This window comes from Thamnophis elegans, chromosome 4 (genome assembly GCF_009769535.1).
Source record: "Thamnophis elegans isolate rThaEle1 chromosome 4, rThaEle1.pri, whole genome shotgun sequence".
NCBI classification, from domain to species: Eukaryota; Metazoa; Chordata; class Lepidosauria; order Squamata; family Colubridae; genus Thamnophis; species Thamnophis elegans.
In genome coordinates this window covers 70492254-70507714 of record NC_045544.1, presented here as the reverse complement: position 1 = coordinate 70507714, position 15461 = coordinate 70492254, and the positions used below count along the sequence as shown (strand labels likewise).

Below are 15461 nucleotides of genomic sequence, written 5' to 3'. Positions count from 1 at the left end.
ACAGAGTGGAAATAGCATAATTTTTCTTATTTAATGACCATTTTAAACTACACTTCTAATAACGTGCTATTTATAGATGTATTCCCATAACTCACTGTCGACAATATTAGCTAGATGCTCTTTATTTAATTGTGGAACTTAAATGGGAACTAGATAAATACTTGGGGAATAGGGCTATCAATAGTCATGATGGTTTACATTGCCTCAATGGCATAAAAGCAACATCCTTAATTTCCAGTTGATTGAGAGAAATAATAAAAAAGAGCTAGCCTCTTCATGTCTGTCTTCTGAACTTCCCAGATGTGCTGAATATTTGGTCATGTCTAGAATGACTCTTATATTCTACATTTTATTTATTGGGGGGGGGGATCCTCATATCAATTACCAATTGGAATACTTGGCTGTGATAATGACCTTGGTTTGGTAATGACCTTTAGCCATTATGTTATGGTATTGAATCCTTACAAGAAAGAATAAGAAAACTGAAAATCACAAGGAAGAATAGAATATTCTTAGAAGTAGCAGTGCTGACTAGTTGAAATCCTCACTATAAGTACTTTAAAATTAAATATTTGAAGTAGAAAATTTATCCTGAAAATTCCAACTTATTTGTCTATGCATTAGGCTTTTACAACCTCACTTTAAAAATTATAATTTTGAAATTAAAAATGTCAAAAATGAGAAATTTCAAAGATTTATGAACTCACCTTTTGAAGTTCTTAGAATCTATTATCAACATGTGCAACATCTTTTTAGATTTAGTTTGTTTTAGACCAAAGTCGTCACTGGTAAGTGTAAACAAAGTAACAAATCCACCATCATCCCCCAGCAAGATGTCATCCTTCACTAGAATTTCTGATGGCCGAGGAATGGCAGAAACAGAAAGGAGGCAATGTTCCATGGGTTTGATTATACAGCAGTTATCCTACAAAAACAAGCAATTGTTCATTATATGCTTTAGCATTTATCTTATTAGTTGACTGAAAACAGTGGTTGGTTACAGAACTTTGCTTAAAGACTTTAGAAGAAATTTCACACAATTCTCTTGACTCAGTTTCAACCCTTAAATTATATTTACTTTGTTCCACCTTCATCTGTGTTCATTATTTTTTTTTGTGAACAGTGAACATAGTATAACTCTCTAAAGGGAGTTCTTATAACTGAAAATACAACTTTGGGGATAAAGAATGCTTAATATAGAATGATATCGATTTTAAAAATACACTTAGAATAAAGCTACACATTTAACAGAAATATATGATGCTAAAAAAAATCCTGCCTGTAATAGCTGGACAATATTTTCTTCTGGCTTTTTCCCTATGGATTAAAAATTGAGATTTTTTGCCTTTAAAAATATTTTATTCAAACTATAGAACTTTACTGCTATTTGTGTGCAACTTTCAGTACTCTATTTTTGTTTAGAAATTGTTTTTGCAGACTTTTATAAGGAAAGGAAAAATACTAGTAAATGTTACAGTATGTGATAGTAAAGTTTGTCTTGCTGCTAATGGAAATAGAATTCTCCAATCTGCTGCCAGGTAATTTTTTAAAAATAAAATAACTTTAAATCCATAGTAGTAAAATGTACCCTCTATATTAAGATTATTCCCATATACTGGTACTCTATAGATCAACAACGGGACTTGGTGACCAGTAATTATTGTATCCACTAGTTCCTTTAACAAAACATTTTTTTTATTAATGAATGTTTTTGTCTAATTTTTCATCATAAGAAACAGTCCTAAAAATAGTACTGTGGTTTCAATTGACAACTGGAACATTCGGTAATTAAAACGGTATTTGGATTGGAAAGATAACTACTAGTGGTATTTTAAAAATATATAAGATTTAAAAGCAGCTACTTTAAAAAGATAAGCCTGGTGTAAAATCATCAGTATGGTTTGTTTCAGTGAAATGGAAATGAATTTTGAACCATATATTTTATAGCAGCACATGTGGGATATGTTATAATACTCTGAAGGTGAGTAGGATATGAGGCCACGTGGCACGACAAAACCGCACTACGCAAAATATCGGAGATTAAATCGCGTCACTAAAGTCGCGACGTCATCACCGCGCGTCATCACTGCGGGGACAACAGCGCGGCGACAGAAGGGCATTCTTTGCCTCCAAAGGTAGCCCTCCTCCTCCAGCTGACAGCGGCAGCGGGCACGGGGCAAAGCGGGCTGCCCAGCAGCAGCAGCCTGCGGGAAGGGTCCAGCACAGCCACGGGGGGCAGCAGGAAGCCCGCGGGGGGCCCGAGCAGGGCCGCCGACGCTGGCGGCGGAGGAGGACGCAGCAGCGGCGGCGGCTGAGGCTCTCCCGGGGCTGGCGAAGTGGGCTTGCCCGGCAGAGGCAGGCCGCCCTCTTCTTCCTCAACAACATCTCCTTGGATGGGCGGCCGCCGCCACCGGGCAAGCCCGCTTCGCTGGCCCCAGGAGAGCCTCAGCCGCCGCCGCCCACCCTGCCTCTTCCTCCGGGGGAGATGCCGGCGGCAGAGGCCGCCCGTCCAAGGAGATGTTGTTGAGGAAGAAGAGGGCAGCCTGCCTCCGCCGGGCAAGCCCGCTTCGCCGGCCCGGGAGAGCCTCAGCCGCCGCTGCTGCCGCATCCTCCTCTGCTTCCTGCTGCCCCCCGCGGCTGAGCTGGACCCTTCCCGCGGGCTGCTGCTGCTGGGCAGCCCACTTTGCCCCGTGCCCGCTGCCACTGTCAGCTAGAGGAGGAGGGCTACCTTTGGAGGCAAAGAACGAAGCATGTAGAACGCCCTTCTGTCACCGCGCTGTTGTTGCGGCGGTAGGGTCGTTTTTTTCTTAGCGCTTCGGACGCCGTGGATTTGCCTCCGCACTTATGTCGGCGCAGATAAGGGCATCGCGGTTTTGTGGTGGAACCATGAGGCCAATCCTAGTCTGAGCTGATAAAACAGAAGAAGCAATAAATTATTTAGGTCCAAAAGAATATTCTAGCATCCAGTTATAACAACAATTTAGAGTAGTAATAGTAAAATGTGCAATATGATCATATCGCAACATTACTGAATCTACAAAGGAGGTTTTACACAAAGGAGGTTTTAGAGGATGCATGCACGCGAAGCAAACAGGCAGCAACGCGCCCCTGGTTACACATAATGAGAAATAGGGAAAATCACAACTGTAGGGACCATTTTCAATGTCAATGCTGTCTTGTAATGCATTTTATAGTTTCCACCCTATATTGAATTTTTAAAGAAATTAAGATATTCTGTGAATGCCAAAGGGTTACAATATCAACATCTATCAACATTTCTTTTTGAGCTTGAAAGCTTACAGGTTCACCATACAAAGATACCTTTGAATGAATTTGCATTTGCATGTGTTACTTTACTAATGACCTTATGCTTATTACATACCCACCCCTAAGTGTCATACCAGGGCACTCCCTTGTGTTTTATAATCCCATATGATGATAGTTCTTTCTGTCACACCAACAGCACGCTTCAATTGACCAAGGTAGTCACATCCAGTGATCCAGGAACTGTCCTGATGAAAAAGAAATATTGGCAAAATCAACTTCTCTGATTACTGACCTTCCCAGGCAACAGCCTTAATTATAACTGATGTTCAAAGAAGTTTCAAATTGTGTGTGTGTGTGTGTGTATGTGTGTGTGTGTATGTGTATGTGTATGTTCCAGCATAACTCTGGAACGCCTCAAGCAATTTCAACCAAACTTGGTACACAGATGACTTACTCTCTGGAGAAAAATATTGTTGGTGTAACACACCGCTAACACCCCTTGCGGTATGTGTTCTGTTAAGATGCAGCCTATTGTGTCTTTAAATGGCTTCTATTGTACATCACAGTGGAGTTGCCATTGTAACGGCTTCACAGTACTCCACAAGGGGGCTCCCTCTGGTAAGGGTGAAAATCCAACATTAGAAATTATGTTTGGTCTGGACATTTTCCCTCTATAAATAATCAGCTTTCATCAAGTTAGTTGTTTTGTCCATACATCTACTATCTTTTTAAAACAGTGGATACACTTTGCATTTTTAGAACTTGTAAACTCATAAAATGGCTACCATGGAAAGAGTTACCCAAAATAGCCTTATACTCAATGGCAAACAAAGGACTTATTGTACCCACCCAATATGGTATTCCTCCGTATACCTTGAGTTATTGTGCTTCAGACGGAAACTTTGATTTGAGCATGCTTGCTTACCACATTTTTGAAAGTTAAAATAATATAATAAAACAAGATCAACCTGGCAATATGGTATAATAATGTATTGGTAGGGTGCTGTTATCCTTGAGGGCAATGTTGGGATCAAGTTTTGTAATCCTTTGGGCAAATTCTAAATTGGACAAGTTTGGAAGTGATATCAATTATCACGGTCACAGATCAGAAAAATGAGATAAGTTCTGGAACTTCTCTGAGTTTGATTTTTATGACTTCTATCATTTTTTCTGGAAGGTAACTGGGTTACAGAATGGATAATTTAAAGATATTATATGAAAAGGACATAATTTGTCTGGAAATGTAAATTTATACAAAAAATGAGAAATAAAGTATTATTATCCTCATACATTTTAATGAATTAAATGGCTTCATTAGCTGAACCAAATGTGAGGGAAATGCAAACTTACTGGGATGCTGGTGCTTGCTAGTATTCGCATCTGGAAAACCAAGAATAAGACAGAGTCAGAAAAAAATTAGAAAGGAAACACTACCTGCCCAAGTAAAATATGCAGAAATTTTCATTCATTTTCACAATTCTCATATGAAGCAACAGTGCTTTTTTTTTTGGCTTAGGGACATGATTGGATTTACCTGTTTGGATTTGACGACCATGATTCACACCACAAGGAATCAGGCCATTATGGTTTGTTCAGCTAACTCTGGTTGCAACAAAATAATATGCAAAGGATTTTATTTTCCAATAATATGGCTAGAATGAAAGATTATAGGTCCTATACCACTCATGCCTGTGTTAGAAAGGGGTTTTATTGATCTTCCATGCAAACGATGCTTCCAAAATTCCTTCTTGTGCATAAATATTGATGTGGAGAAATCTTGATTCCTTTTGTATTTAATCAGTCTGTTTTGCTGTAAGGATGCATAAATTGTATAGTATTCACTTACCCATTTGCACGCACTTAAAGTATAGGAGGCAAAGAGGTCATGAAACTGTACCCAATAGTAAAAAAAAAATCCAGACAATTGCTTAGTCTCTGATAACAATTATTAGAAAGGGGAAGAGGAAAAAGCAGATGAAATAGTGGAGAAGTGATTGACAAACTCTTAGTTTTTTGTCTTATCTGCTGTTAATTAGTATGTATTCAAATCAATATTTTTAACTTTCCAACATGTTGGTACCAACCCTCATATTGCAAAGCAGGAGCATGTAACAAAAGATTGACAAACTTTTCTCTGTTGTAAAATATTATCAAAAGATGAACAATACCCAGGAAGAGGATCATTTTAGCAATGGAATCACAGTATCAGAATGTCTTCACAGAGGTATTTTACAAACAGTGTTGAGGTTTTGTTTTGGTTTTGGTTTTTTTGGGGGGGGGGGGTACTCTCTAATTTTCCTAATGTTTTGAACACTTACTATTAACTTCTAGTGCAGCTGACATTTTCAAAGTTTAAGAACTTTTATTGGTTTATATGGTTGTGAAACTTTTATACTCATGGCTGGCTTTTTATTGTTATGAGTATGACTTCTATAAATTTGTGCCAGAATAATATATCAAAGCAAATAATTTTCAGATTCTGAAAATTTTAAATGACAATTCTTTAAGCATCTGTCCACATTTGGCAGGATTTTAATTCAATAAAGACAAATATATATTTCAAAATCACCTGGCCAGAAAAAATAGACAACATTCCTTTCTGAGATGCTGTTAGCAAAAAATCAAGTTGAGTTATCTTTACCATGCAACGAATTACATCACTTCTCTTGACTCCTATAAGAAAGATAAAACAAAAGATAATTTAAATGAGGAATTACTCAATACATATGAAGGCAGGGAGTTAACCTGTTTATTAATTAATTAATTAACTATTTAGTTAACTGATCTAGGAACAATGACGCATATTTTGATAACATTCAGGGAAAAATACTAAAAAGTTGCCAAAATGTTTTGAAAATCACTGTGTCCATTCATATTGTACTAATCCAGTATATTGGTATCCTAAGCATATCAGTACATAGCAATAGCAATAGCACTTATATACTGCTTTATAGTGCTTTATGGCCCTCTCTAAGAGGTTTAGAGAGTCAGCATATTGCCCCCAACAATCTGGGTCCTCATTTTACCAACCTCGGAAGGATGGAAGGCTGAGTCAACCTCGAATCGGGTGAGATTTGAACTACCAAACTGCAGTCAAGTGGCAGTCCGCAGAAGTAGCCTGCAGTACTGCATTCTAACCACTGTGCTACTTGAATGAATGAATGAAGCATTCACCAGTATGTGTTTCCTTGCTAATGGAATATACCTTAGTAAAATATATATTTCCTTAAAAAAGTAAAATCTAAAGAGGAGATCCTAGCATGTATAGGATAACATCATCCTGCTTGCGATATCCTGCTTGACTTTGTTGCACATGTTCCATACGACCATAAATGTTCCCAAAATTATCAATATTGCACCCTTACTATTACCAGAGCATGCTGCACATCACACAGACATGTTTATATAGTCAACCTAATCTACATTTGATATTATTAAAAAGCATGAGATTACAACCTTCACTGACTAAACCATGATGTCTGGCTGTGGGTCCATCAGGTTGACCATGTCACATAGCAACTTCAACTTGGAATGGGAGAGGAATCAATTGTAAGAAGCCTCAATAAAGCAATATCTACTGTATGTCACAAAGCATGAATTGGTATCAAATACAGCCTGTGAGCTAAAACGAACAGGCAGGCCATAGATTGCCAGGTCCATGCCTCTGCCAAACTCCATGAATAAATGGTGGGGGTGCTCTGGGTGACAGCAGCCTATCATCAACCTCCTTGCTGGCACCATCCAATGGTTGCCCTGGTCCTTGGCTTGCAGATTTGCCAGACACACTATGCTAAAAGAGGGATAGAAACTGACCCTTGTCAGCTTGTTGAAACTTGCTGGTCTCTAATTTACGCTGATGCAGATATGAACCAAGGGTTTTCTTTGATTGCATGGATCACAACAAACTGTGGCAAGTTCTTTAAGAGATGGGAGTACAGGAACACCTTACCCGTCGCATAAGAAACATATATGGGTCAAGAAACAACAATTGCTGGACATGGAACAACTGACTGGTTCAAAATAGGCTGTATATTTAATTGTTTAATTAACTTTTATGCATAGTACATGATGCAAAATGCTGGACTGGATGGATCAGAAGTCGGAATTAAGATTGCCAAGAGAAATATCAGCAACCTCAGGTATGCAGATGATACAACTCTAATAGAACAAAGTGAAGAGGAACTAAAGAGCTTCTTGATGAGGTTGAAAGAGGAGAATGCAAAAATTGGCTTGCAACTTAACATTAAAAAAAACATTTAAAAAATTAAGTTCTTGGCATCTGGTCCCATCACTTCCTGTTAAATAGAAGGGGAAGAAATGGAAGCAGTGACAGTTTTTATTTTCTTGGGATCCAAGATCACTGCAGATGGTTATTTCAGCCATGAAATTAAAAGATGCTTGCTATTCAGGAGGAAAGCAATGGTAAACCTAGACTAGAGCCCACAGAGGCATCGGTTGTTGACAAAGGTCTCTATAGTCAAAACTATGGTTTCCCAGTAGTAATGTATGACTGTGAGAGTTGGACCATAAGGAAGGCTGAGCGCCAAAGAACTGATATTTTCAAATTGTAGAGGATTCTTTAGAACCCCTTGGACTGGAAGGAGATCAAATCAGTCAATCCTAAAGGAAATCAACCTGAATGTTCTTTGGAATGACAGATACTGAAGCTGCAGCTCAAATACTTTGCCCACCTAATGGGAAGACAGGATTCATTGGAAAAGACCTTGATGTTGGGAAAGATTGAAGGCAAAAGAAGAACAGAACAGCAGAGAATGAGATGTTCATTGACACAATGAACATGAATTTGGGCAAACTCCAGGACACAATGGATGACATGGGGCCTGGCATGCTAAGATCCTTGGGGTCAAAAAGAGTTAGACATGACTCAAAGACTAAACAACAACATGTGAACTGAAGTTGAAATTCCTAGGATGATGATTGCTGTAAGAAGTAGCATGAATGAATGTGATGTTGTTAGGTGACATGAATAGATGGGAATGAGTTGAAAAAGAGATTGAGCCATATGGGATACCAAGAATGAACAAGAACTGTGATTGCTTAGTGGGTACCTTCTTAGAAAAATTTCTGTGAAGCATAAATCGGTTATCATGTATCGATGACAAAGGAAGGATTAAAAAATTATGATTGATTTGCTGATAAAAGACTGAGAGAATTACTAAAACATACCAAAGGGTGATGAGAGATTCTAAATGTGGGGTGGCCCATTCCTGGTAACCTCAAGAGAGGATCTTTTATATATTGCAACAAAAGAAAAGAGAAAAGTCAAAATAAAAAAATTGCAGGAGAAATCACAAGACAATTTCCTACAAACTAAATGGTAACTTGATATTATCATAAGGAATGGTAATGAGGAAGCCACTTGAAACAAGATAGCAAATATTATTTTACAAAGTACCACAGTAGAGAAATTGTGTGTGGGAGTTACACTAATCGGAAGTATGAAAAAGGATTCTTGGTGGAATAATGAACAGAAAGAAGTTATGGAATACATTATATAATGATTACTACAAAATATGACAAGAAAGGATATTGTATACCATGAATATTGGAAAAAAAGATGCAATGAATGTAGCATGGAACAGTAAGGTTAGAAGAAGCAGAAAAGATGCAGAACAATTTTGATGAAAATAAACAATTAATATGGGCATGGATGAAAAAGACTAGCAAAGGGTCTCCAGTGCTGTGAATCAATTAAAAAAATAAAAATTATGAAATGACTTAGAATGAAATTCAGGCAAAGAGTTCTGCATATTTTAGAGATCTGTGTGAGAATAACAATATGTTTAGCAGTGGAATTAAAACAAATTCTACAAATTTGGAAAAGCATCAGAAGGCAAGACAAGAAACAATGGATGAAAACTAATCAAAGAGAGAAGCAACCTGGAATTAAGGAGAATTAAAATTGTATGAATATAGTCATCAGGTTTCAAGTATAGGAAACAAAATAAAACTGACATATATTCCACTCTGGTTGAAAAAATGCCAAATGAGACAGTGATGAGAAAATGTGATTAGAGAAAATATATATTACACAACATATAATAATGTAAAAATATGTTTAACCAATGTAACTATAAACCATGAATACATTATTTTGCTTATACTAATAAATGAGGCTGAACTTTTATTTAGTGATGTAACATTGAAAATCAGACCTGTTTTTGCAATCCGTTGCTTTTTGGATATCAGGAAAACCATATTTTCTTCATCCAGCTGGGCAGCAAGAATATCACCTTCCACCATGTAGTATCCAAAGATCTAAATGAAACCCAAAAATGTGTATGAAAAGTTAAATAGTCATGAAAAAATAAATATTTGCATATGGGTATTATAAATTGTATAATAATAATAATTCCCAACATTAGGAATGTTTGTGATAATATGGCTAAAGATCAAGGATAATGAGTCTTGACAATTCTATTCTATTTTAATACCCTGTAGATTCTAGAACAGATAATTAGAAAAAAAGATTTCATGACATGAATAATACCTAAGCCAGTTTAGAAAATGTGTTTCAGTTATCTATTTCTTGTTTTAATTACTATGATTTACTATCATAGGGCAACCATTCTTGAATCAACACACCTTAAATGGGCTACCTTGCAGAATCATTCAAATTTCAGAATCCAAGGCTACCATGGGATTGAAATTTGATAAAGTTGTGACTGTTTTAGTTCTGCTGCACTGCCATGGTTATGTGATTGTCATTTCCAGTGTTCTCTGCCACCTATTGAAAAGTCAATGGGGAAGCTGGTAGGAAATCAGAAGTCACTCCCACTGCTTTTTGTCTGTGGCCGTGGACATTTAGGTAAGGATTTGTCTCTGAAACAATAACCCAATAGGTCACAAGTTGCCTGGTTTTAAATAAAACCTGGGATGGGAAATATCATAAACATTGTCTTGACTTATGGATAAAGCACATCACATTTGTACAAAGTGTTGTGTGCTTTATCTTTATGATTATGCATCTTGTTCCCAAATATGGGTTAAAATGACATTTGAATTAAACTAAGAAACAATTGTGCTTGAAAGGTAGTGGTTTGTGGAAGATTATCATTCAATTGTTTGAATAGCAAATGCATTATGCAGTCTCATTGCTTTCCATCAATACATTAACAGTCCTAAAAAAGACAGACAGACAGACAGACAGACAGACAGACAGACAGACAGACAGACAGACAGATAGATAATCAGACTGGAATTATGCTAATCCTATTATATGAAAAATTGTGCTCTAATATTAAAAGAATGGCAAAATTCATAGAAAGATTCCAAAATTCTATTAGCAGTACAATTTCTTCTAAAAAGTAAAATATTTTCATTGTACAGTTTTATAAACAATTATAAATTCATTTCCCTGCTGCAATTCAATAGAAAAATGAAAAATAAAAACACCAGAGCTTTCACTTAATAGCTATTATAACACATTTTATATGTTTCACATATAAATGTTATTAATGCACTAATAAATGTTATTAATGCAAGACAAAAGACTGGAAATGGCAGACTGTTTTTATTTTTAGTACCATCTTTTTGTGTACCCTTGACTTCCATGGCAACAAAATAGTCACAAAAAGTATGTTTTTAACCCCATCCTGCAACTTTGCCAGGCATTTGAGAATGCTTCAATGTCTTATATCAAAGCCAAATATAAAAGCCTTTCTTTAATATTTATATTCTACCAATCCAAAAAGACTTTCACTCTTATGCAGGCTTATGTTAGTAAGAGGAAAATATATTGTAATGCCATGGTACAAATTCCACAACTTGAATTTGGATTGCAAATATGAAAGGTTGGAGGAATGTTGTGATGTCAGAATGCACATTTAGTTTTTCCCAAATCTTGGTCGTAGAGAACACTTATGATTGTCTAAATGGTTTTCAAACCAGAAATAGCAGCTTCAATCTCTAAACCATATCTGAAGATCCTAGACTGTGAGAGTAAAGTGAACTGACTGAAAGAAGGGAACTGGCCAATACAGAACCTCACAAGAACACTGCAGAATGTCATGAATACAGGTAGTCCTCGACTTATAACCACAATTGAGCCAAAATTTATGTTGTTAAGTGAAACATTTGTTAAGTGAGTTTTGCCCCATCTTACGATCTCTCTTGACACAGTTGTTAAGTTAATCAATGCAATTGATAAGTTAGTAACCCGGTTGTTAAGTAAATCTGGCTTCCCCATTGACTTTGCTTATCAAAAGGTTGCAAAAGGTGATCACATGACACTGCAATGGTCATAACTATGAACCAGTTGCCAAGCTTCTGAATTTTGACCACATGATCATCAGGATGCTACAAATGATGTACATATGAAAAATGGTCATGTCATTTTTTGTCATGCCGTTGTAACTTTGAATGGTCATTAAATGAACTGTTCCACGTCGAAGACTACCTGTACCATGTTTTGGATGAAATTTCTTTTCATAAGCGTTACCTCTTATTTTAAATTATGCTGAACTCCATGACTGTGACTGCTGGGATTGTTGTTTTTATCCCATAGTGTACTGTATTTTTTGGAGTATAAGATGCACCTTCCCTCCCCCGAAAAAGAGGGTGAAAATCTGGGTGTGTCTTATACATTGCATACAGCTTTTTTGGCCTACTGAAACCCCGCCCCCTTTGCAAAAATGGATGTGCAAAGTGGTCTGGGAGCTGGGGAGGGAAAAAACAAGCAAAAAATGGGCTGTTTTTGTCTCTCCAAGCCCCAGGAGAACTCTACAAGCCTCCCAAAGCCTCTGCATCCCCCCCTTTTTTGCAAAAAAAATGAGGTTTGGGAGGCCTGCAGAGTGCAAAAACTTTTTTAAAAAAATTACCTCCTCAAAATCATGGTGCATCTTATACTCCAGTGCATCTTATAGTCTGAAAAATACGGTATTTATTGTACCACATATTTTTGTGTAAAATTCACTTCAGATTTACTTTGAGAAAAAATATTTGACCAAAAAGCTACATCCATTTTGTTTATTAAAACCAAAGTTAAAAATGAAGTCTCGCCAGTGCAAATATTTTCAGCTGATGTTTCAATAGCAGTTACTTCAACCACCCTGCAAGAAGTGATCTAAATTGTACTGTTAGCAAAACTGTAAGTGCTTCAATTTTCTGCTAGTAGCTCAAATCACTGCCTGCTCTACCATATCATAGTCCACTCAGCAGACAGTTGAAGGCATAAGGCCTCCTCAAAAGATGACAGTGTAGCCAAAAATAATAATTCTATGGAACAAGCTTTAACAATGAAACAAGATTTGATTGGGATCAACATCTGCTGGTTTGATAAGCCTGTAACTGTAGCACTATTAGTCGGGTACCCATAAATATGGACCTAAGAAACATGATCCATAAGAAAATAGAAGAAAACTTTACTAGCAGAAGAGTCTTACAATACTGTATAAATATTACCAATCTATGGATTTATTGAATAATATAGCAGTTAGCAGTTAGACTTATATACCGCTTCATAGGGCTTTCAGCCCTCTCTAAGCGGTTTACAGAGTCAGCATATCGCCCCCACAGTCTGGGTCCTCATTTCACCCACCTCGGAAGGATGGAAGGCTGAGTCAACCTTGAGCCGGTGAGATTAGAACCGCTGAACTGCAGATAACAGTCAGCTGAAGTGGCCTGCAGTACTGCACCCTAACCACTGCACCACCTCGGCTGTATGCATCCTGCTAAAGCAATGTAGTTGGGCTTATTCTGACATCACTACACTATTTAGATGACTTCAGCATTGTAGGATAACATAGGGAGTAGCCTGAGTCTCTGTGTATTTGTTTTGCTGCTGAAATTAAAGAAAAATAAGCAAAAGAGGAAATAAACAGGATTAGTTGCAGCTGAGTTGGTTTAAGAGTCTTTAAAGTAAAACCCTGGATAATTGATTTCAGATGTTTTGCTTGTTTCCTTGGCAGAAGCTGAGTAGAACAATTTGGAGTTCATTTCCATGCAATGATCAAAGGAATGCCTATCTCTTTGCTGAAGATGTACATTAAATTTGCAAAAGGCATCGTTTTTCACCTCGGGAACAGTGAATTTTAACTATAGGGTAGTCTAGATGGACAGACCATCAAACTATAGTATTGAGGATTAGGTGTTTCTTTTTAATGTGAAACAGCCTAAAAGCTGTTCCACATTTACTGTAAAATGAAGCGAATCTAAATCACTCAGATTTTGAAGTCTGAAACAGTCTTGGTGTGAAAAGCTGTTTTGCATTTGAAACAGGATGTTTCCAATTTGAGAGCCTGAATTCAAAACTTTTGCATATCACTAATCAAAACAGTTAGAATAAACACTTCCTGTTTCTTTTACTAGGGCATACTCCTCCAGTTTGAGTTTTTCTTTCTTTCTTTTCATCTCACTTAGCAAACCCTTTCCAGGCCATTGTGGCTTTATCCCTCCATCTTCTCCTTTTTATTTCAGTAAAACTTCTAACTTTTACTATGCTACCCATGCCCCTCTCTGCTTTGTTCCATGTTCTTTCTGGCTTTCCATATTTTTAGCTTATTGGTCACATGTAATATTGTCAGAAAAAGTTGATGTATCAAAAGAAAACCAACTCTTACCTCACACCATTCTGTCCGCGCATCTGGGTTGTTGCTAATCTTCCTATAGAAAGTTTTAACATCTTGGGCTTTGACATCTGGTCCAAACAGACACTTTACTGCATCAAAGAATTTGTCATAATCCACTTCATCTGCAATTAAAACAAAATAATGCACTCACAGAATATAACCACAAAGGCTAGCATATCATTTTTAAAATTTCTTTTCTCATCATCACCATTATTTTGTGTAGAAGTTCACTATTAATCTTTTATTTTATTTTCATTTAAATCCCAAAATCTTATCAACATATGCTGCTATTAAAAATCTTGGAAATTCTGAGGGCTTCTGGTTGACATTGCAGTGCTATTGGACGCAAAGAGCGGGGATCTGAGAAATTGTGCTGAATCCCTTTGTTGGAGGGCCCCATATGTGGCTAAAGTCACTCTGTAGAGGTGGTGAAGAGTGGAGGAGTGCCCTGCAGGTCATAAAGAGCAATGGCTCTTCTGCTTGACCCAGGGCTAATTCCCTCTCAGCCTACAACAAAGAGGAGTGGTAGCCATTATGGCTGCTGTGAAGCTGGGGCAGCTGAAGAAACAAAGAATGTGCTGGAGCAGTGTGGATGAACAGTGACAGGAACTGGATGAGGTGACTTTTTAAAATTTAAAACCTACCCCCCCCCCCCCAAAATTAACTCTGGAAAAGAGACTCTTCGAAAAGTTTGTGTAAGTGGCAAACAATTAGAGAGAGAGAAATTACAGAGAGAAAAGATTTTAAGAAGGGAGCGCAAAACCTTTAAAAACATTGAAAGATTGAATCTCTAATTTTTACTGGCAATAAGGCATTTTAAAATTCTGAAAGTACCTGTCAGAATTTTGATTATATGTTTGAATAAATACAAATGGAACCTGATAGAATTTGTAGAACGTTGAAGTTAAGCTGAAGGTGCCATCTACTGGTGAATGAAATAGACAGTATTTCATAGATAAGACAACTTTTGGAAAAAATACTGATAAGACAGAGGAGAAAGTGGAAATAACACATGGAGGATCGCTGTGCTATCTATTGATCTACACTTATCTGCTCCAAGACTACTGAAGTTCTAATGGTGAAAACCTGGAAGAAATCTAAAGTGATTTTCAAACATTAGAAGTTATAATTGAACTTATAGAGTGAATTTAAGGAGGCATTTTGAAATCTTCCTAGATTACCTAAAAAGAGCTAAATTGACCAACTGTGGGACATAAAGAACTATATTGCTCTATTCCCAGAGGAGCAACGTCTGGACTGAGTAAATGGCTTTCAGATTGACTTTCTGTGATCAAAGATAATTGAGACCATGGGGCAGTGATACACCATTGACAACTATTGAGCTATACTGGGACATTAAAAGAAGACAAGATGTTTCAGCAGGGGGAAATAAGTGGGTTGCAAAAAATAATGTTGATGTTTCAAAGCATTCATGATATCATGACAAGGAATCACAGGGAGATAATGCATTTAATGAATAACATAAATGGGAAGTTAGAAAGTGTTCCACAAGGGATAATGAATAATGATCAAAAAGTCCAAGAAAGAGGAGATAATAGAGAGACAAGGAAAAGATAGAATGGACAAATCAACAAATGAAACCAA

The 15461-nt window shown here is 37.0% G+C and overlaps 1 protein-coding gene across 1 annotated transcript in view; it reads right to left on the bottom strand.

Moving 5' to 3' along the window:
• The window catches only part of WDR64 (WD repeat domain 64), an 81393-nt gene that overhangs the window by 58507 nt on the left and 7425 nt on the right, over positions 1-15461 (bottom strand). Inside the window, exons 4-9 of the mRNA XM_032216039.1 lie at positions 13848-13978; positions 9444-9546; positions 5837-5940; positions 4618-4647; positions 3402-3512; positions 708-925 (exon numbers count right to left, since the gene is read on the bottom strand). Of these exons, the coding sequence (XP_032071930.1) occupies positions 708-925; positions 3402-3512; positions 4618-4647; positions 5837-5940; positions 9444-9546; positions 13848-13978 (697 nt within the window). The remainder of the gene's footprint in view (positions 1-707; positions 926-3401; positions 3513-4617; positions 4648-5836; positions 5941-9443; positions 9547-13847; positions 13979-15461) is intronic.